General features: G+C 36.2%; 1 protein-coding gene across 4 annotated transcripts in view; it reads left to right on the forward strand.

The window, feature by feature from the left end:
• The window catches only part of ddah1 (dimethylarginine dimethylaminohydrolase 1), a 124,254-nt gene that overhangs the window by 91,540 nt on the left and 7,864 nt on the right, over positions 1 to 24,850 (forward strand). For all 4 annotated transcript variants that reach the window (XM_031899858.1, XM_031899859.1, XM_018092936.2 and 1 more), the window contains 3 exon segments: positions 8,714 to 8,813; positions 11,054 to 11,127; positions 13,726 to 13,845. In XM_031899858.1, the coding sequence (XP_031755718.1) occupies positions 8,714 to 8,813; positions 11,054 to 11,127; positions 13,726 to 13,845 (294 nt within the window).

The following is a 24,850-nucleotide window of genomic DNA, read 5'->3' on the forward strand; positions in this document are numbered from 1 at the left end:
GCATTTCACAGCAGTCTCTTGATGCCAGCAAACTTTTTACTTTAATACCTGTTTTTTTTCTTTATCCGATTTAAATTCTCTAGATTTCTGGTTTAGTAGCAAAGTTATGTAGCCCTAACTCTTCGGTTGCTAGATGCTTTGCCTTGGCAATCCAACACAATTTGCTTAGTCAGTCTCTCTGTTATAAATTGCAACCTCCCTGGTAGGTGTATATTATAAAATCTTTAAGGCCTTTTAGGGGCGTTTCACCCTACTGTTGATCTCTCCTGCATTACACGGCAGGGCGAAATGCCTGTATGTACGAAACTCTAAAGATGTGAGTCCGATGCTATGTCACAAAGAGACAATCCAGTCATTCCAGATGCATATTCTTCAAAATGTAGTTGTAATTTTCACTAGCAAATAGTGCTTGCAGTCTTTATTAATTAAATGAATCAATTTTTGCCCTATAATCTACCTAGTAGCACACCCACTCTTTATCAATATATATATAGGACATTAAGATCAGCTATATACTTCAAGCTGGCCCAACTACGTCAAAGTCATCCCAGGTCTGGCCAGTCCTACACTCACTTATCTGATTCATAAAAATTTAGTGGTGAGCACAACTTTCTTTGTTTGCTATAGTTTATACAGGGGCAGTGGCCAGCTCCATGTTGTAGCTTCCACCCTTCCAAGCTACAGTCAGGTGATCCCAATGGACCAATAAAAGGGCAACCATTTGGGGTATTTAACCTTGAAAGTTGCAGGTAAAACTTTGTCCCTTTGTAAAATTTCTAAGGAAGCAGCAGAATTTTTATTAATAAGATGAAAGTGATTGTAGGACTGGCCAGACCTGGGGTGCATTCAATTTAGTTGGCCGGCTTGACTGCCACAATCCCAGCAGTTTCCATATACCTCCATATGTCTCTGAGAAGCACCACCAATATTCCAATATAATGCTAGTTTGTTTGCCGAGATATTTTTTTTACCACTACCTACCTGCTCTTCCTTCTAGGCAAGGATATTACAGCTAATTGGTATATTATATGAGAATATCAGTGGATATTTTGAAGAACAATTAAATATATCCTGTTTTAGTTGTATTTGTTTAATATGTGAATGATTTGTAGCACACCATAACATTTCATTTAACAATCCTTTAAAATGGCGGTATACCACACAAATAGATGGACAGAAAAGTATGTTGTAATCTGTATCCATATATTTTAGAACTGATTTGACACAATTATTTTGGCATCCAAAATTAGTGTATATACCAGCCAGCATAAATAAGCAAGAAAGAAGATAATTGAGCATGAGAATCAACCCAACTTTTCAGAACGAAAGCCTTTGTCTAGGGAAATTCCTCTTGTGTGTAGGGCCATTATACTAATTTCTATTTGTTCATACTGGTTCTTTTTCTTGTGAAGGCACTAATGATCCTGGCACCTGTGTGTATACATTATCTTGTATATGGGCAATATGTTTAACCCTGTGTGCCCTTTATTCATTCTAAACTACTCACTGCTTGGTCAAGAGGCTGTTTTCTAGTTTTCTACTAATGTGGAATGAATTGTGCCAGAACTTGACTTTTAGGTTTTCCAGTTTCTTACTGTTAACTGAACAGTATAATTTTCAGGATAACAAGGTCTCCGAAAGACTGAAGGGTTTTCTAAACATGTGTATCACCTTTCTGCTTTCGAAGAATAAACAGATCTTAAAATGACATCAGTAAGTAGGATTACTGATCACTGATTGGATTTTTATGATGTGATTTTAGGTCAAATATGCAGCTGTATGCAGGGAGGCTATTCATTCATGATACTGTGTATTTTGCCAAAAGACTAAGGAGTTACAAATATAGGCGCTAAACTGCACAAGTTGCAATCACAGTTAACTCTGAACAGATTACTACACATTACTACACATGGTTCTTTGAGGACTGCACTTGTGCAAGTAAGCACCTGTGTTGGTAAATGAGCCCTTGACATTTTTTCTACACGTAAAATTTTAAAATATGAAAATGTGGGCAAGGCAAAACCCCTGCATTAATCTGGAAAGATTTTCAAAGCTTTCACTATTATGCCAGCCCGTGTATATTAGACTGGTTAAAATACATTACTTTGTTAAAATGAGATACTAAACCATACCTTAATCCAGACAAAAAAAATTCTAAATACTTTTCAATGTTTAATGAGTCTGTGAAAGAGAAATGTATTTCACTTGCGAAATGATGAGAAATTTGTTTCAGTGGCTAAGACTTTCCCATCACATCTTTATCTGTTTTGGCACTGAATGTGTCCTAAGCTTTCACTGTGAAAGCACTACATTGGATTTATAGGGAGATTAAAACCCAAGACTGGTGCCTAGAAGCCAGAGAGATGCGCTCTCTGCATTGAAAGGTATGTGCTTGGCAGCCACTCTAAATATTCAGCGTTTCATTAGCAGCAGACTCTTTTTTTATAGCGTGAAGGATAGCAGGAAATTCTTAGAAGAGTCATTAACGCACATTTATTTTATTTTTTCCCAGAAATTGGACAGCCCTGGCAGATACTTGTTTTCTCTCATTTAGAACTAGAACAGACTAGGTACAGTCAATATTAAAAGACACCGGAAGTCATTACTTTATTGTAGCATATTCACCTTAAACTAAAGGTTATGATGCACTTTCAACCACAGCCAAATCAAATTATGAAGAGAATGTGATGAGCCTGCATACAGTGTACTAGTGCACATTCACTCAGTACAGATTGGCGTTAAAGGAGAATTAAATTCTAAAAATGTATACGAGTAAAAATGCCATGTTTTAAATAGTGAACCTAAAGGAGTTCACCTTTTAAACTAACTTCTGGTATGACACAGACATTGATTTTCTGAGACAATTTGCAATTGGTCTTCATTTTTAATTCTTTGTGGTTTTTCCATTATATAGTTCTTTGTTCAGCAGTTCCGAAGTTTGGAATTTCAGCAGCTATTCTGTTGGTAGGGTCTTGTATACCTTAGCAACCAGGCAGTATTTTGAATGAGAAACTAGAAGATGAATAGCAGAGGGGCTAAATAAAAAGATAAGGAATCAAAAGTAACAATAATAATATATAATTATATATTTACCTATAAACAGCACCAGCACACCATTTCACAGCAATTCTTCTATTTATTCATTCACCGTGCGTTCCAACGTTTCGGTCCCTCCTGGGACCTTTATCAAGGTATTTACATATTTTGACTTCAGCACCCATCTGTTAAACTGGTTTGAGTGCGGACACACAGCTTGACATTATATATATATATATATATATATTTATATATATCAGCAACACTGGGATTTCTGTGCAAATCAAAAAAGTAAACGTCACGTTGGCTGTATATGCACATTTAAATATACTTTTTTGATTTGCACAGAAATCCCAGTGTTGCTGGTCTTTTTTGTATGTTGTGTTATATTTTTACTGTGCACCTGGGTATATAATTAAAGCGGTGTGCCACCCTTCTGGTAATATATATATATAGAGAGAGAGACAGCCAGTTGGTGCACACCACTAACAATGATTATACCTGGGTGCAAGAGCAAATATAGTACAATAAGACAAAAAAGTGTCAGCAATCACAAGATTTAAATTATTTGAAAAAAGTTAAATTTTATTACAAAATATGAAAAAGGAACATTACAGAACTCAACGTTTCAGTCCCCCACAGGGACTTTTGTCAGGAGGCAGAGAAAAGACAGTACAGTATATATATATATATTATAATAACTGTAAGTTCACAAAGCAATAGGTTTTGGCTGCCTGACCTGCATTTGAAAACTGGAAAGATGTAGAAGAGAAATGCAGATAATTAAAAAAAACTATAGAAAAATGAAGACCAGTTGTGAAGTTGCTAGGAATAGGAGCTCCCCATCTTGGATTTTGTTAGTGTCAGTGTCAGTGACACTATACATGCTCAGTGGGCTCTGAGCAGCTGTTGAGAAGCTAAGGTTAGGGGTCATTTCAAATCATCAAGCAAAAAATGAGGCTGGCATGTCATATAAACTGGTGCTACATAGGTAATTATTAAATTCTGCTGCTAATTGCAATTTAGAGCTGCCATGTAACATGAATCCAAATTATTTTCTTATCAGACTTAGAGCTGGGCGGTATGACCAAAAATTTATATCACGGTATCACGGTATTTGACGGTATATAAATAAAAAATAAATAATAAATATTGGTGGTCCCCCCCAACCAGATAATTTATATCTTCTATATTAGAGGTACTTATATATAATTCACTCCCTGGATTTAAAACTTGCGGAGATCATATAACATATGTCCAAGTATACTCATAGCACATACACACATAAATGATAGAAATGAGGTACATAATGTTTCAAATAGCATGATATACAATGTATGGACATAGTATATCTGTCTGCAGTTCAAGATTATTGGCAAACAACAGTAGAAGAACAATCTCTAAAACTAACGAGTTATAGGATTAAAGAAATCGTATTTATATGTGTATCTAACAATATACTGGTCATTTTCTCTTCTTGGAATCTGTTTTATTTTCTGTGCCCTTGCAGCCTTAGTGGCATATATGATAGCTGTAAACAAGTGGAACTGTGTGTTATCTCGTTCCTTTGGGTTTTGAACAAGACATTGCCATTCTAGGATGCTTTAGTTCTCCTTTAATACTGATAGATCCAGGCACCTAAACAATCACTGGGGCAAGGGAATTAAGAAGGATACCCAGCACTTTGGTCACTTTTAGGGTTTAGTGACTGTCAGGAACACTTCTATAGTATAAACATTATTAAGCCTATATCCATGCTTTTGGCCTAGGTCTTTCCAGTCATTAAAAAATTTAATCTCTATGCAATTCTGTTTTTTGAGAGATGAAGGGTGGGTATTTTCTTTCAATAATGACTAAAAGAAAGCTTACTTTTCTTTTTTAGCCTTTGCACAGTTTTTTCTGTGTTATTTGGTTACATGAATGAGACACAAAAAGACAGATACACACAGATTACTCTTTGTAGGCCAAACTGTGCCCCACATGTTTTATTAGCTGAATGCAAAGAAAACCTCACAAGCTTGTGGGGAGGACCCTTTGGCAACCAAGAGGAATCTGTGTGCCTCTGTCTTTTTTGTGCTGTAGTGGGTTTAGGTTTGGAGAGGCTTTTGGACATCATGAGCACCAGTGCTTTATGGTAAATGTTAGAGTCTGTGCACAAGTATTATATTACATAATCAGGGTTTGCATTAAACAAATACCAGTGTATAGTGAGCCTTTTGCTTGCTGGCAGTTAGCTACTGGCTGATGAGTATGTCACTTACTTCTGCAGTTCCATTGCATGTTAGTAATTAGGCTGAGTTTTTTGTTGCACAGTCCAATGCTCCTGTCTCCTCTGATAAACTGTGAAGTAGACTGTCATATTTGCATAATTTCCTCAGAGCAAACATTTACATTTGAAATGAAAAAATCCTTCGGTATGTGCAACTTTGGAATGAGTTCCCCAGCACAGAATCCTTCCAGGTAAAAGACGTACTGAACATTTTCTTAAAAGAAAAAAAAAAAACATAGAAAAGGCAATGTTCTAATGTGTATGACAAGCTTGATGGCAGGAGTCACTTTTCTCAAATGAACAGCTCCTGTAGCTTTTATGTAGTTAAAGATCAGTATCAAGTATTATTTATTTTTGTGTAACTAACTATGGTTTTGTATCCACTAAAGGTGTAAGCCTGTTAATGTGGCATGACTGCTGGGAAATATCCTCTTTTCTGGTTCCCAGCAATCCTTAGCATCCCAGCCTGCTGCTGCATATTTCTGTCAGCAGGAGCCTCGCAACAAGCTTATGCTCAACTCCTATGGCCTCCAACGAGCAGTTGTGCCACAGGAGTGACCTGAAGGCTAGGATAAAATTGTGCAGCAAGTTTTGGTCCTCCTAAAAGCTGTAAAAGTCAAATTTACAAAACAGATTACATAAGAGTGTTCTTTATGAGAAGATTATATTATGTCTTTGCTATACAGCTAAATTATGTTGGAATAGAGTTTAATTTGACACAAAATACTGATCTGAACTTTGCAATTTAATGTTACTGTATTTATCTGTCTTACTGCTCATTTCACAGAGACCTTTTTAGGCAGGCAATAGAGGAAGCATAGGGCTTTGGCTGTCAGTGAAATTTGGGGAGCTGTAGTTTATCAAAGATATTTAGCTTCCCTACATAAACACTAAATTAAAAAAAAGTTATATTGTTACCCAATGTGATCATAGGTCATCATATGTAACTCTTACAGAAGACATTTTTTTGTCAAAAAGGAGCTATAGGCCCTCAGAAAATGCTCTTTCAGCCCTGCTCTAGTCCCAGTTTAGGCCTTTTCTTATGTTGGGCAATCTCAGATGACGTTTGAATAGTCCTGAGGTTTTCAAATCAGTAGACCCACTGCTGCCTCTACTGGCTTATGTAAATCGGTATTCAAAATATTTGCAAAATTACTTAAATTGTCTCATGTCTTTTAAAGCCCATAGGACACTTAAGGGCATGCTGCCTGTTGTTCACAAGAAAGGAAGCATCCTGTTAACATTCATGATAGGAAATTGTTGGTTAAGAATTCACCAACAGCGGCTAAAGCTTTTGATTCTTGTCTTGTCTGACAGGCAGAATGGAGAAGTATCAAATGGAATAGTGTACCTTTAAATTAATTTTTAGTATGAGGTATAGAGTGAGACAATTTGCAGTTGGTCTTCATTGTTTATTATTTCTGTTTTTTTAATTATTTACCTTTTAGTTCAGCAACTCTCCAGTTTGGAATTTCAGCAGCTTCAGCATATGGTTGCTGGGTCCAATTAAACCTAGAAACCAGTTAGTGGTTTGAAAGAGAGACAGGAATATGAATAGAGGAGGGCCTACACAGAAAGATAAGTAATAAAAAGTAGCAATAACAATTAAATTGTAGCCTCATGGAGCAATCGTCTTTTGGCTGTTGGAATCACTGAGTTAGCAGATGAGGCAAATAATTCAGAAGCTATAAAAAATGAAGATCAATTGAAAAGTTGCTAAAAATAGGCCATTTTATAACATACTAAATGTTAACCTAAAGGTGAACCACCCCTTTAAACATTTCTGTTCTGATAGACAAACATTTGTATTTCATAGATCTAATGAGGGGAAAATGTGCATCATTTAATTGTAAAAATGTATGATTTCACACTGACAACAAGCCAATAACAGAGATTTTACACAAATAGAAGGAAAGCTACAAAAATAACATAGGAAATTATTTTTTTTGTATAAGTGGTTACTAAATAAACATTGTCAGTGTTTTTAATACACTAGGATGCACAAGGGCCTATTTCCTAAAGGAAGTGCAAAGCTCTGCCTGCAAAACAGATGCAAATTGCCCTATACCATTTCTTGCTATAGCAGGTCCAAAGCAAGTATTCCTATTTGTTGTAATATATACGAGATAATTTTATATGATATTCTAAATAGTTCTCAGTGTACTGTGTTTACTATCTATTATGTGGCACAAAACACATTTAAATACTAAATCTGCTTTTAACATTGCTAGAATAAAGTTGGGATTAATATCAGTATTTTTACCACTTTTCAAGTAACAGCAACAAAATGTACATGAATGCATTTACCATGGTGGAGAATTGCAAAATCTAGACAAATCTGGCATGACTTGTTATACTAATTCTCAAGATAATTAAATGCATACATCCGTTACTGTGAGTAAATAATTCAACTATTACCTGTTTGGGTTGCTTTCCTAAAGTATGAGGAAGTAATTATCTGGCAGCAGATGGAACTTTCTGGAGTCATATCTAGTATCAGCCAAAGTATTCAAAAGTAATAGTACTGGGTTTATTAAATTTGCAGTGCCCTATTTTATATGAGAAAGGTTTTCAATCTATAGCCCTGTAAACAGCCATGCATTTCATTTGACCCTTCTTCCTGTGTTAGAATTAAACCCATTGTGTATTTTACACAGAATATCTGTTATCTGCTGTGTACCCCTTGCCTTTTCTCCTTTTTCAGCTTAAATGCCTGTCCCCATGGCTACACAGCAGCTTTGTTTATATAAGTTATAGTAGTCTTTCTGAAGCAAACACACCAGTGCAGGGCAACAGTACATTATATTTTAATAACTTTAAAATACTTTCATTTTTTTGGTTATACTGTTCCTATAAGGCATCATACAGTTCATATAGTCCCAGTTATATTTATACATAGCAATATTAAAAACTTAACCAGCTGTTCTTTATTACTAAGACTTCCATACCCTTACTATTAGGCTAGTTGCTTTTTCTCTGGACTTTCTTTAGATTAATAATGTCCCTTTTGAGCAGTGAATGAATTGCCCCCCTTCTCTTGTGAATCTTTACTTCTTTTAATAGAGGTCACTATCTTGCTGGCTCTTGCATATGTTGTAATTGCTTGCAAAAATCTAGTAAATATAGCAACCAGTGAAATGTATATTTGCATTAGTCTGCATGCAATAGACTGGTAAAATCTTTCATCTGATTTTTTATTTTAAATCACCCTCTCCCCTTGATATAAATATAATTGCAAACTTACTACACTGAAATTAAATGTAATTTTAGTAACATTTGATAAATTTACATTAGGAAATAATGGCAAACTATTCCTTGTCTGTAACCAGAAAAAGAAATAAATCTGTATGTGGCATGTTTTTACAAAAAACACTTATTTCTAACAAGCCTTTCTTGATATAATTACAGGCTGAAGCTGTGAAGAAAGCACTGCAGGATCTTCAGCTAAATGTGGTAGAAATGACAGATGAAAATGCTACTTTAGATGGGGGAGATGTTTTGTTTACAGGTATTTTTTCCTTCATAGTTAACATTTCATCATACCTTTGCCAGCTTTAATTGAATGTACTACCTTATTTGAACTTATTTCAATCCCAGTAGTATCTTTGATGCCCAAACCTCTCTTATCCTCTCTCATTGCATGTTAAAAAAAAAAAATGTGTAACTGAAAATAAAACCAATCACAGTATAATGAAAATCATTTTACGCTACTTGAGGCCAATCAATAACTCACGTTAAGGAAATGCATTCTGCTTATTACATTATTTGTATTAAAATATATTATTTCTTGCACTAAGCATCATAGAACAGTAAAACATTCATTTTACACCTTGATTCTTTTGAGAAAATGTAGGAGGAAGCAGTTAAATTACAATTTCCAGTTGCCCCCTCTCCCATTATGAGCTCCTCCTTAACTGTAAACACAGCGTACAAAATGTGGATTTTGTTAGTAAAAGTAAAGGTAGAACATAGTTTCCATACAATCCTTATATATATATATATATATATGGCAAATACTAAACATTGTGTATACTGCCCTTTTAACCCTACACCTAAATCCAAGTATGGCATTATAGACAGAGTTATACAACAAATTGCTGTGCACATGTAGAATTTTGTATGCACTCACATTATTTAGTACTGATTCTGCTTCAACCAGCGGTGTGAGTTGTGTTCCAAATTAGTTTTTGCACACACAGGCAAAAAGAAATTATAAGGAACTTTGCAAACATTTTATGCCATAGATCTTATGTTACTCTAATACCTCAAGAACAGTTTAGTGCTAATATTTTAAAAGAGAAAAATGTACATAGAATGCTATTTCTGGCTGTTCCTGACCTTCCATCTAACAGTGAATGTGTGTTTTGCCCTGTTCCACAGACTGCAAGAAGGTCCATAAAGAAGCATTCATTCCTGATTGAGGGTTTGCTTGTTAGCACACCAATTCATATGAGGCACATCTAAGAGCCATTTATTTCCTTGACTTGCTTCATGTTCAAATATTTTAATATACTTTTCCTTTTTTATCAACCCAAGGAATCAATTTTTATGCAACAGCATCTTGAACATTTCCCAAATTGCTACTCCCTTTTTCTTTTGAAAACTGTAAAACTCATACCTCTTACTGCAGTTGTGTTCTGCAACAAGTGAAATGCATTTATAATGTTAGATATGTTATTCTTGCACATAACTATTTTGTAAGCAAGTTTCTAATTATACTTAATCTATTTTCAGAATATTTCTGCTGTTAAATTTATGACTACTTTGGTTTGCTTTTTTTTTTTCAGTAAAACTTAGTTCTATATATCTATGCCTTACTGAAAAATCTGTAAAATCTTGATTTGTGTTATTCTGCCTTAATTCTTAATACAAATTCTGAAGACACTGCATGCTGCATGCAGCTGATTAAAAAGGAACATAAATATTTTCACATAGAAAACAGCAGTCATCACCATATTGTACAGCGCTGCGGAATATGTTAGCGCTTTATAAATAAATGTTAATAATGTTACATAGCACTTTGCAATATGTTAATAACAAATATCGACTTTTTAGTAAATTAACAAAAAGGTTAGACAATAAAATAGCTTATTGTGTAAAGGGAAAATATACACCCTATTTTGACATTAACTTATTTAGTTGAAACATGGTGCTTAAACGCTATCTGAACTTCGAGAAATAAATATGTATATATATAATTTTACACAAACATATCTGATTCCACAGATTGAAAGGTAATCATGTAACTAGTAACAACCATTTTCCAACTCATCTTAGACTCACAGTGTAATGCAACCCCTCCCATTCCTTAATCTATTGTGAAGTGATGAATTTTGCTCTGCTTTCTATTGTGAGTGGTGCAAAGACCTCAAGTCCCAGAATCCATCACTTGACAATGTAATAAGGAGAGGCAGGGGTTGGATCACTCTGTGAGTCTAAGGGTGATTGCACATGGGGAGATTCATTGTCCATGATTAAATCTTGGCTACTGTGGGCAACAAATCTCCCCTGAATGCTTTCCCACTAGCAATAAAGTGAGCCACCAGTGGGAAAGCATGCAGGGCACTTTGTTTTCTTGAAGTCACCTAAAGTTTCCTTGGCTAACTTCAGTAATTTGCTTTATTGGGAAAATGCAAAAGCAGGTTTTTCCCTGCAATTAAGCGAAATTAATTGAACATTGCAATTAAGTCATCTACATGCATAAATAATCTAAATCTTTCAATTATTTATTTGTTTGTTCTCTTCCAGGAAGAGAATTCTTTGTGGGTTTGTCTAAAAGGACCAATCAACGTGGTGCTGAAATTCTGGCAGATACCTTTAAGGTTAGCATTAATTGGAATGTATATCCAGTACAGTTAGTATTAGTGGTTGTATATATAGTTTATGTATGTGAGTGTATAGATTGGAAGGTGTGGGTTGTGTGTGCTGGGTTTACTTGGATGGGTTGAACTTGATGGACTCTGGTCTTTTTTCAACCCTATGTAACTATGTAACTATATGTATGCACATGTAGCTGTGTTGTAATCAGCAGGGTTATCCTTAGGGCCACCACAGACTATTAAGCTGAGACATACATTATTGAAACAAAAATTACATTATATTTTCTCCAAGTTAATAATCATCTGATACCCAGATTTCTCAGAAGCCCTAATGCATAGAATCATTAGTCTGTCAGAGAATGAAGCCACACTGTTTGTTTTAAACACAAACATTCAAGGCCAAAATTAATTTTATGAGTAAAACTATTGCTGAGATTAAGTCCAGTGTATAAACATGGCATGCATATTGATATTTATAGGACTTGTTTTAAATATCACTATGAATCTGATCCATTATATGATTATTGTACAGTCCTGTGTTCTTCTATTTCCTGTATGCATTTGGTACTTTTTCTCTTACCCTTCAATTTTCTGCTTTTGATGGTCTTTCTGCAGGTAAGGATTGCAGATGATTAATTTTAATATTTTACCTTATTTGTATTAATGTTGGCTCACTATTAGCCTTTCCGCTGGATTTAAAGCTGCCCTTAACCCACTTAACATTTTAACCTCCAACATGATATCACTAGCCACTTATAATCAATTTTTCATTATGATGCTTTGGATAAAACTTGGATTTTAATTGAAACAGTTTATCTTGCAACATAATTAGATCAAAATACATGAGTTTCCGTTACTGGATTTGTATACAGTACCTCATCGCCTCATCTCTGGTAATCCAGCATTATTAAGAGCATGGACATATATGTATATATTAAGAGTAATGAACAATCAGTTCTAATATATTCTGATTGGCCTCTAGGAGGTTTTATCTTAAATGATATTTCTAGATATTTTAGTTATAATTGTTAATCAATTAACAGCAGCAAACAAAGTAAACTCTTATCAGATCCGATCACAATATGTTCCACTGTAACATTTCCCTTATTTTATCCCCTAAACTCTCCCCAGAACTAAAGATTATTCAGTGCACAAGTCTTAATACTTTCCAACAAAACACTGTGTAAATTGGTGTTACATGTCGATGGGAAATAGGCTATTACAAAGAGATAATCAAGCATTTTATAAAGGTGTATTTTTTGGCCACACTAACACCACAGTTCACACCAAAATTAATTTATAGCAGCTCAGTCCTGCTGTAATGGGACTGTGATGATAAAAGACACATAATGGTTAACTTGAGCGGGTCGAGGTATTCAACAGGTATCATGCTGGTTAAAGGAAGACAGGAAATCTACACATGTGACAACGATCTCTTAATTATCTAGAATCAGCCAGCCTGTATGTTAAAAGACAAAGGTGTAACATCTTTTGATGCCTGGTCTAGCCCTCGCAGATAAAAGATTGATGAGGATGTCCTAAAATTTGATGGCTTACAAGCCTACAGGGGGGATATTGAATCATCAATCTATACATGTTATACCAACAGTATAAAAAACAGTTTACAGCTAGAAAACAATATTGACTACAAAATAAAACTCAGATATGAATATCTGTGCAGGGGCAGATTACACACTACACCATCTTTAGCATGTATAGAAGCGGTAGTAAAATGAAAACCTTGCCTCAGGTGGCAGGAAGTGGCCAGTTACCGGGAGCAGCAAAAAAATGCCTCTTTAAAATGAAAATTTGCTCTGCTACTAGCAATGCGTCCCCCTCTATGTGCCTGCCTTTATCTGCTCCTTTTGAATTGAGCACTGCCCCATAGTACTCATTTAGTAAGGCACTTGTGCCTCACTGCACATTGTACTCTGCAGTAAATTCCAGATAAAAATGATGCACATGGTAGGGGCAAGAGAGGAGGATGTTTCCTCCTACCCACTCCTTTTGAACTGAGGGCTGCCTAATGCAAAAAATTTTAAAAAATTAAAAAATAAATTTAAAAGTGCAGTCCACTCCAGAGTCCCAGTCTGTGGGCAGTTTGCAAAAAAAAAGTGGCCAATTATGGCTTTTTTTTTTTAATGCACTTTGCACACAGTGGTACATTGTAAATAAGCCCTAATGTGTTGCAATTACAAATTGTTATACTTTGGGAACCAATTACTAATTGGGGTGTAATAAGTCTTCTTCCAGCCACAGGTATCTCTAAATCACTCAGAATATTCCTGGGTGTATTAACGTTGCTGTTTTTAGTGTTTGTGCAACATTGAATTTTGGTAAATCTGCTCCTTAGTATTTGTGCCAAAATTGGCAGGAATTGCACCTCAAATATTGTCTTTATTTTTAATAAAATATTACCACCAACCAGTCAGTAGTAATTCCCCTACATAGTTTGTACAAATAGATTTGAGGTACGATGACTTTTAGTTGTAGGGCAAGGGTGGCCAATATGTTGTAAAAGCCCCTTACAAAGTATTGTCTGTGATTTTATGACAAATAATCCTATAAAAGCAATCAAACAATAATGATTTCTTCAACCAGGATTATGCCGTTTCCACTGTGCCAGTGTGTGAGACATTGCACTTGAAAAGTTTCTGCAGCATGGCCGGACCAAACCTCATTGCCATCGGCTCGAGCGAAGCTGCCCAAAAAGCTCTAAAGGTAAAAATATATATTTGTTTAGGTACTGCCATAAAATATCTTGGCACAATGTTTTGTTTTATCAAGAAAGTCAGTGTCTACTGAACAGGAAAGAAATGTAATTTGGATTAAAAAATATTTATCGCTCATAGCATGTTTTTAATTTACTCCTGTAGATTTGGCAGCTTGACACTTTGCTAAAAACTATTACTGAGATGTACTGTGTCCTGTGCTTGATTTGATTTCTAATAAATTAGCTAACTACTCACTCACAAAATGCTTAGATTCTGTGTGTTTGCAGGATGATATACAAGGATTTCATTAAAAGTTTGGGAGAACATACAAACTCCTTGTAGATAGTGCCCTGGCTGGGATCAGGGACCCCAAGTTATTTATAATACTAGACACCCTGAGTACAGTAAGGGTCTACTTATAAACCTGTGTACATATACCCACCTATGCATACATTTTATTGTAATTATTTAGTAAACTGGCGTAAGGGGTAACTGTATGTGACGTAAGGGTCATTTCATTTCCTGACTAAATATGGATTAAACCTACAGGCAGGTTGAGCAATGTGTGACCTCTATTATTAAAGCAAGTTCTCTTGGAATTCTTCTCTCTAGTTCGTTAGTTTAAAAATTATTGTTAGACTCCAAGCTATGTGGAACACATTCCAAAGCTGAAAATAGTTCTGGAATGTTTTCTTGTAATATATCGGTATATCATGTTTAAATCTCATTATAAACAATGTGTGAGGTTGATTGATAAAGGATTATTCTTAAACCAGCCATGACTAAATGCAGTTATTATATTTCCTTTGAAATCTTCACGTTGTGCCTGTGAAAGAGTAAAATTGGCAGGTTACAGGTATTATGAATAAATGTTTATCATCCACTGAAACTCAAGCAGGGCCACACAGGGCTGATGTATTTCATACAATTCGTCCTTTTTCTGACTGAACTCTATAATCATTGATCCATGTGTGGGCCCCCTACTGGGTAACTTGGCAGATGAGAGTACAGTTTGATGGCACCACAAAGAAAACAACTGGACTGACCCAATTCCCCGTGCACATGGGTTAATCACCTTACATAAAACAGTATAGAATTTTGCTTATACACAGTAATCCACCTGATCAGACCATTGGAGAATAAGGAGATAAGTTCTACTTGTGTGGCTAAATTATATTGAAATCTGCCTGATCAGTATGAGTTCAGACTATCGGCCTGTTTGTGGATAACTTTATTGGGCTGTTTTTCTGCAACAAACACAGGGATTTGAATCATGCAGTTAAATCTTCTGAGATTAAGTCTTACTGTGGTTGTATAAGTCTGTTATGATATGTAACTACATATAGTCCTATATATAACTGTGTTTTCTGGTACATGTAAAACATCAACAAAAGCATGACAAGGATCACGGCAGACCTAGTGGCATTTTTGACATAATGATGAAGAAAGAAATTCACTTAAAATAGTGTTATAGCAACTATTTTTATTTTCAGTTTTATCTACCATTTTACTGGCTATCATGAAATATAGTTACTTTACTTTTTAATGTAGTCTTATATAATGCTTTGTCATCTAAAATGATCTATAGGCAGCCTAAGGATGCTATGTATGAATATTGATTTTTTTCTTTACATTTTTAGCTATTTTTTATGTGAGCTATTAAGGGTGCTATATTTATTAAAGGGTCAATTTTAGAGCTCACTACAGTCTCACAAAGAAATTCTACCACTCTCTGTTCATTTGTATGGGTTTTTAGAGACATATATTTCAAAAGGTGAACTCTCACTTTCACCCATTGCTAAATGTGCCCTAAAACCCTGTACGAATGAACAGTGAGTGGAGGAATTTCCCTCTGGCAGACTGTGATGAGCTTTAGTTTCTTGCTTTGATAAATATGTCCCATAGTTTTACATATCCATAAATTAAGAGACAGCTACATAAGATTAGTGCCAAGTACAAAAAGAAAAACCTTACACCACAGCAGTATTTGTTGTGGGGGGCAGGGGAAATCTGTGGTTCTGTCAGGCTTTCTTCCAGATGGTTTTTTTGTGGGGGATTTCAGTGTCAGACTATATCCATGAATATAGTGTGTATTTGCTTATGGCAGAAAGGTCACATTAGAATATGAAGAGAATAGAAATATTTGTCCCAAACATATACCTGCCAAAGGGGACTACATTGCACTTATGGAATGAGCTCATTTAGAAACTTAGAGCATTTTAAGCTTATTATTAGCAAAAAATGGATTCATGAATCAATCTCTTTGTTAACCATGTATGATCTTAGGCTAATAAAAGTTTTTTGGGAAGAATGTAGGCAAGCCATCTGGATTTTGTTTTATAAAGATAAACAAAAACATTTCTGAGATTCTCTGGAATTTACAGGATTGCTACTAAGTGTTTCTGATGAAAGAGTGGAAAGAATGCTCACATAAAGAAACTGTAAGTGTTCAACAAACCTTTTATACAGCGCACAATATGCTGCATTAAATAGTTTCAAAAAACAGTTCTAGCTATGCCAGATCTTTATAGAGAATCAATACTTTCTAGTTCACAGTATGCATACCTGGAAATATTTTAGATAAAGAGATTTGTTTCAACATTAAACTTATTTTGCACACAAATAGCTATAAATGCCTTAATTAAAAGAGTCAATGTTTAAAAATGGGACATGTTATTGTTTCATGCTAATAGCAGTATACAAGAAGCCCAAGTAGATTTTTATTAAGGGATAACATAGAGCATCTAGATTCTGACTATATTACTAAGAAAATGTGGCCACAGTCTAAAGCCTCTGGAAACTGAGTGATAACTATAACATAAGGGTCAAACCATGACGGTATATTTATACAGTGGGAGACCTAAAGCAGACCTAAACCAAAAGAATGCTTAATAAAGTTACTCAGAGTGGTCCTCCTCATGCAATTTACATTTATTTTTTATTTTTAGTGGTTTCTGAGATATTAGCAGCTTAAAACAGCTTTATACTTTACCTATTAGACAGGAAAGTTGTATCAACTTATTTGTTTGGGTTTATCCTGGAAATTTACTGCATTATTAAAGAAAATAATCTGATGATGCCCTTCAAATCCATGACAGGAAGGTTCTGGGGGAGAGTAGCTGTGCTGTTTGAGTTCTCTTACTGACTGGCTACTGGATGAATACAACTTCTAATCTAATGCATGGTTGGGTTGCAAGGGAAGGGAAGCTTCATTATAGGAGATTCTGTAAAGGGAGCTTCTGCACATCCACTACATTATCTTTTGGGGTAAAGAAACTATGGTGATCCATTACTGGAAATGCTTGAGAGAGAGAAACTTGCAGCCCCATTAATTTGTGATGATTTGTTACAGGGACTGATGTGAGAGGGAGATTATAGAGAAAGACTAACAAAGGCTTTATGGAGAGAAAAAAAAACTATGATGATCTTATGTGTGTTAAGGGAGAAACTGTTCTGATCCATTACAGGAGCTGAAACTGAATCTGTAAATCTCCTTGTGGGGGGTGGCAAAGACTTATTATATCTGCCCTTGTGCCGGTTCTGACATTTGCTTATATATAAATAAAATAAAAAAATGTATACTATAAGTTTGGGGTGTGTCAACCATGGCAGTGATAGGGTGCTGCAATGAAACGTACATTGTGTTCTCACCATCACATGCTGTGCTCTTTCATATAATTGATTCCAGCCTCTAGCAGACCCAGTTCAGTTGTCAAATTTTAATTCTCCCTGGGAGCCAGAGACTGCTTGCTCAATCCATTGAGGACTTTTCTGGAATTCAGCTCCAGATGCAATGTTCTTTGCAGCACAGCAGACCACACATAATATGCAACAATGTGCTGCTGTTCTAATATATTAAACCCACTAAAATAAAATCTCACTCTTGCAAAAAAAATCCTTTGATAGAAGGGTTCCTTCTGGGAACTTTGGGGCTCATTTACTAACACTGGACAACTTTGCACCCAGGCAGTAACCCATGCAAACATTTTATGATTTGTTTTGTTTAGCCAGCTGCAAGTAAAACACTGAAGCAAGCATTTGATTGGTTGCTATGGGTTTTTGCCCAGTTGCAGATTTGTCCATTATTAGTAAATAAGCCCCATTGATCATGACATTGAGCTGATATAGCTAAATCAAAAGATCCTGACACTCACAATGACATCAGAGTATTAATTTTCTTACCCGACGCCACATACAAAAATAATTAAACAACAATAAGGTGTGTTTAGTGGTGAAATCATTACACCCTAGGTAGATTGCTCACAAAGAATTAGTAGTGTGACCAAGCGGATGCACACTGCCATCTTGTTGTTAAACGCAGGTACAGTTTCAAACACAAGTCATTTTTCCATTGCTATGAAGTAGTTAGGGACCCATGTAAACATACGTTATTCATAAACATTCCTGCTTAATAATGAATAGCACTGGGTGAAACAACCTTCACTGAACTTCCCTGGTGTATTATATATAATAATAATAAAAAGAGCTAAACAGACACAGGCCAGGCTGACTAGTAGGATTGCCACCTTTTCTGGAAAAGGTGTTATACAACTACAACTCTTCTTAAAGAAAGGCCATCCACCAAAACTTTGGGTAAGGAGGGCATTAAAACTAGCAACTAAAACTATTTGAAACTAAATAAATGAATATCTAAAGCTGAGAATCTGGGACAAAACCTAAAATTGCTGTTCCCTAACAGTCCCAATCCAGTCTGAGAGATATGACGACCTATCACAAGCCAGACACTTGAAGTTTTTAAACCATAACATTTTTAAAATGAATAATATTTTAGACATGCAGGATGTCCCTGAGGTGTGTTTTTTTTTTATGAATAAGGGTTTCAGAAGCTTACCCAGCACACCTCACTCTCATTTGGTGGAGAGTCTGTTCACTTTCTGCAGTGCAGCCCATAACTGATATATGAAGTGTGCTTGCTTAACGCTATGCTTGCCATTGATTTGAATGCGATTGTGCAAAACAGTTAGTCCTTTAGTTTAACAGGTTTGCCCTGAGGAAGAGCACTGGTTGTGCTCAAAACAATTTTTTCAATAAAAACACAATTTTTTTGTGTTACGTCCCTGTGTGTGCGGCACTCTTTCTATTATATACTGTATATATATATATATATATATATATTTATTTTTTTTTCACTCTATAGTTAGGGCTGTTATTGCACAAAAACAATGTTCCTCTGTGGAGGTGCTCATCTGCTCTTTTTCCATTTGTGGAATCTGATTTTTCTCCACTAGCACCCCCTCAGTTGTACTTTTTCAACCAAGCATGTTAAGCTAAAGCCTTTCATTGCTCACTAAAGCTGTGGTTCACTTCCAAGCCACATTTAGCTCATAATATAATATCTGTGTAGTAGTAACTCTAGGTTCAAAAATAGGGCAGTAACCCTGTATTTTCTCATCCTAAAAGCAATCCAGCGAATGCATCTGGCAGTATAATTTATTCATGGAGAGGATTTCACAACTACAGCTCTCACTGTAATAAACAACCCTTTTTATACCCAGTGTTATTACTACACTGCTCAAAAAAATAAAGGGAACACAAAAATAAGACATCTTAGATTTGAATGAAAGCATATGACCAGCATATGGTCTCACAAGGGGTCTGAGTATCTCATCTCGGTACCTAATGGCAGTCAGGCTACCTCTGGCGAGCACATGGAGGGCTGTGCGGCCCCCCAAAGTAATGCCACCCCACACCATTACTGAACCACTGCCAAACCGGTCATGCTGGAGGATGTTGCAGGCAGCAGAATGTTCTCCACAGCGTCTCCAGACTCTGTCATGTCTGTCACATATCCTCAGTGTGAACCTGCTTTCATCTGTGAAGAGCACAGGGTGCCAGTGGCAAATTTGCCAATCTTGGTGTTCTCTGGCAAATGCCAAACGTCCTACACGGTGTTGGGCTGTAAGCACAACCCCCACCTGTGGACGTCGGGCACCCATGCCACCCTTATGGAGTTTGTTTCTGACCATTTGGGCTGGAGGTCATTTTGCAGGGCTCTGGCAGTGCTCCTACTGTTCCTCCTTGCACAAAGGCAGAGGTAGCGGTCTTGCTGCTGGGTTGTTGCCCTCCTACGGCCTCCTCCATGTCTCCTGATGTACTGGCCTGTCTCCTGGTAGCGCCTCCATGCTCTGGACACTACGCTGACAGACATAGCAAACCTTCTTGCCACAGCTCGCGTTGATGTGCCATCCTGGATGAGCTGCACTACCTGAGCCATTTGTGTGGGTGCATGCCCAGGTGTTGTAGGGAGGTCGTACAGGCACGTGGCCACACACACTACTGAGCCTCATTTTGACTTGTTTTAAGGATATTACATCAAAGTTGTATCAGCCTGTAGTGTTTTTTTCCACTTTAATTTTGAGTGTGACTCAAAATCCAGACCTCCATGGGTTGATTAATTTGATTTCCATTGATAATTTTTGTGTGATTTTGTTGTCAGCACATTCAACTATGTAAAGAACAAAGTGTTTAATAAGAATATTTAATTCATTCAGATCTAGGATGTCTTATTTTTGTGTTCCCTTTATTTTTTTTTTTTCTGTTCCCTTTATTTTTTATATTTTGAGTAGTGTAGTATCTTGGTCTATCAACCATTTTAATCCAACCTGTAGTAAACCAGGCATTTTCATGGGCATCCTCCTGGCACCTTTCTAACAACTGCAAACAACCCTTCCAGCTGGCTTTTTGATTGTGTGAATGAGAGGGAAATGTAATACAGGTCTGTTCCAGTACCAGTATCCCATAGCAACTGAAAAACATTTTGAAAGCAAACATCCAATTTGTTGATATGGTTTACTAGACCTGGAGCAAATGGTATACTTCTCATTTAATTACCTTCAGTAGTTCATATATAATATCTATTTAATCATTTCCGTGCTACAGATAGAGCACTGTAGTGTTTATAAAGACAGCAGTACAATAAGGTTTTTTTTTGTATGCCACAGATGATTCTGCTTGAGTAAACAATAAATCTCATTATCACCACATAGCCCATAATACTATATGTAATGTATAATACCTTGAATGCCCCTATAGCAGTCACTACACGTATGCTAAGGTATATGCTTTTTTGGCTAATATATGGTATATGTTTTTGGCTCTTTTAAAGCAATAGCTGCAAAAAAAAAAAAAAAAAAAAAAAGCCAGGTTTAGTTTTCTCGCTTCGTCATTTATGGTCCTGCTGAAGTTGTCTAAAAAGATACCAAATCCTTTACATAACAAGAGAACATCTGAAACACATAAATATGTCAAAGGCCAGTAGAAAGATGTATTTATTTTAGCTATTTCTGAAAATGTAATTCTGCACAGTTACACCTCATCCTGGGGTAATGAATGCTATACTCAAACTGGAAAAAATGTTAACGATGCAGGTCTGCTGTGCTGAATGTACTATGAACCCACTGCAATCATATTTTCCAGTAACAAAGAAGCTCCAGTGGGTGATTTGTGTTTTACTATTATTATTGTGCTCCATTTCACAAGGTTTTTTCTTCTTCTTAAACTTACTGACTTCCATGAACACCATTCCATTCGAGCTCACTAAGGGATTCCCTTGCATACCCAACTGTATTAATAGATGCTTTCCGATGAGGCAGCCATCATAACGCAACCGACAGTGACATATGTTAGATTCTGTTACAGGGCTAGAAGATAGCTGTGGGTTACAGATTTATGGCTTCATTTAGTAAACTATACTGCTGTCTTGATTTTTTTTTCATTATATTTTTTTTTCAGCTGAAATATATAACTTCCCATTTGTCTCTCTTATTTGTAAACAGCTACTGTGGAGTAAAACTCATCTAAGCCATCTGAATGAATTATGCCAAAAACTCACCACTAACATCGGTTAAAGTGCTTCTTGAAACAGATGTATGAGGCTAGATAAACCCACATAGAATCCATGAAGCATGACAAATTTGAAGTTTATAAAGCTCTTAACATCCAACTAGGCAATCCCTGATTTATGGGATTATAATAGCAGCTAGGTGAAAAGTGAGACCATAACAAGCCTGGATCTAAAGCACTGTTGCAATAACAGTTATCTTTGACATACAGCAATCAAAAAAAAAAGAAGAAAAAAAATAACACCCACAGGATAATGGGCCCTAGGTATAGTAGACTAAATCATATTACCACTCCCAGTCTGCCAAAATGTATTACTGAACTTATACTGCACAGAAAGTAAATGAAAAAAATTAGGAATATTGGCCTTGAACATAATATTTGTAATTGGATAGAACACTGGCTAAAGGATAGATTACAAAGAAGTGGCAAATGGAACATTTTCTAATTGGACCAGTGTTGCTTTTTTACTTATTTATTAATGACCTGGAGGTGGGCATAGAAAGTTCTGTTTCCATTTTTTGCTGACGATACTAAATTGTACAAAACTATAAGTTCAATGCAGGATGCTTCCACTTTGCAGAGCGATTTGACAAAATTGGAAAATTGGCCAGCAAAATGGAAAATGAAGTTCAGTTTTGAAAAGTGCAAAGATATGCACTAGAAATAATATATATGTGAGTTATACACTGAATGGTAGTGTGTTGGGGGATCCTTAATTGAGAAGGATCTGGGGATTTTTATAGATAACAAGTTGTCTAATTCCAGACATTGTGAGGGATTGGGAGTGAAGGCAATTGTGAGGGGACATGATTACTCTGTACAAGTACATTATAGGGGATTATAGGCAGATAGGGGGTGTTCTTGTTTCCTATAAAAAGGACCATCGCACCAGAGGCCACCCCTTTAGATTAAAGGAACGGAACTGTCATTTGAAGCAGCGTAAGTGGTTTTCACGGTGAGGGCAGTGAGGTTGGGGAATGCCTTTCCTAGTGATGGCAGATTCTGTTAATGACTTCAAGAGGGGCCAGGATGAGTTCTTGAACGAACAATAGTATCCAAGGCTATTGTGATACTAATATCTACAGTTAGTATTGATGCTGGTATATATGGTTTATGTATGTGAGTGTATAGATAGGTCAGTAGAGGTTTGTGTGTGTTTTAGTTTACTTGGAAGGGTTGAACTTGATGGACTTGATGGTCTTTTTTCAGCCTTTGCAGCACAATGTTTTTGGAAGAAACTGCAGACCTTTAGGCCTTATGCACACTACAGACGTGGCTATACACTTGTTGGTTTGCTGAGTGTAAAATCACATGTGACTAGACATGTTGCTGTTCCTTTGTACTACATCTCCCATTAAGGTGTAAGAGTTCAGAGGAGCAAACAGCACTAGGAACTGTGCCCCAAATACCATAATCTGGGCATACATTTGAGTGAGTTTGTTTAACATTAAGCTCTTTAACATTAAGCTCTTCCTTTCTGACTTTAGGAAGCACAAATTCACTGATGAGAAAATAATAGTGAGTGAACGGTGGCGTTCCAGACATAATAATCCTAATCCTAAGGGCCTGTGAATAACTCATTTCTTACCATATGTACGCATCTATTCAATACATGTACTTTTTAGAACCATTCTTTCTAAAACCACTGTTTTTAACAAGTCTGTGGACACAGAACATTTTGTTCTTCTGTAGCCAGGCAGGCTTTCCCTTTAGCCCTCAGAAACAGTTCATTCTTCTACCACATTAGTTCCGTGAGTTTAAGGCACGTAACTAAAAATAACTGTTTCTGGGCAAGATTTACTTATTTTATTTCCATTCACTGGACAGGTGCACAGAGACAGAGCTAGACAGACAAGACGTAACATTTAAAAATTATTTTTGCCTTTTTATAAGTGTGCATTTTCCAGTAGAAACACAGAAATCATGTTTGGTTTCCTCAGTGAATTTACAAGAACAGCAATGCTAAAGCATATTTTATTTAAAATTACATATGCACATAGCTACAGTTCAGCTGTACTGGGAACATATAGAGGGCCTTATAAAGAAATTTGAGTCTGACTGGAATAGGAGAAACTTGGCTTGAGCTTCTGACACATTCTGATGCAACAGAATGCACCCACTATGCCAGTCACAGGTATCAAGTGATGCCACTACAGGGTGATAAGTGACACAGAAATTTGCCATTTCACCCCTCTTTAATGGTTGTATATTGTGGGCAAACTTCTCACAACTTAATTTCTTTTTACCATGTTACAGATAACTCTGATGATTGCATCAGTTTAACACCAGTTTACAGAATGATACAGATACATACAAATATCTTAAAGGAGAAGGAAAGGGTTTCCATAACTGGAAAGGCCTCATGTCCCTGTAGCTGATCGCTATTTTTTTTTACCTGGAAAGCCAGCCAGTATATTGCCTGCACTATTTGATTCAGAAATGCTGTATTTGTTCTATTGTGGCCGCCATGTTGGATATCCAATATGGCGCTGCGTAAGGAAACTTGCATGCGTGAACCTTCTCCCTCCCCCTAAACGCGAGCACGACCTACTCTGCCCGAGCCGCTCCTGCTTGTGAGATTGAAAGCTCGCTCACAGGGTAAGTTAAATTACTCAGTAGCTGGTCTTAGGGGTATATTTATCATGCTGTGTAAAAAGTAGAGAAAAACTTTGCCGGTGATGTTGCTCACAGCAGCCTATTAGATGCTTTGTTTTCTTTTTCTAACTGTTGAAATCTAATTGCTGATTGGCTGCTATGAGCAACATTACCGGTAATGCTTCACTCCACTTTTTACACAGCATGATAAATATACCCCTTAGTATCCATGCAAGAGCAATGCATTCTGGGAGTCTTCTTTACACAGCTCAGCGTTTTTTCTTCCTGTTTGGCTTCTGATCATCAGGCAAAATATGGGGAGACTTGAGGGCACTATTGAGATAACTGAAGGTATGCCTGCAGCTTGAGATTAACTCTTTACTAGCCTTTCCTTCTCCTTTAATAAAACCCAAAAAACCCAAAGAGAAGCATCTTCTAATAATTGTCGTTTTTGTTACCTTTGTTTAGTGTACACTAATGCTAATTCTATTTAAATCATCTTTAGTCAATGCATATAAATGTCCAACTTGTTAAGAGAAGGGTAAAGCTGTTCA

This window comes from Xenopus tropicalis, chromosome 4 (genome assembly GCF_000004195.4).
Source record: "Xenopus tropicalis strain Nigerian chromosome 4, UCB_Xtro_10.0, whole genome shotgun sequence".
In the NCBI taxonomy this organism is placed as follows: Eukaryota; Metazoa; Chordata; class Amphibia; order Anura; family Pipidae; genus Xenopus; species Xenopus tropicalis.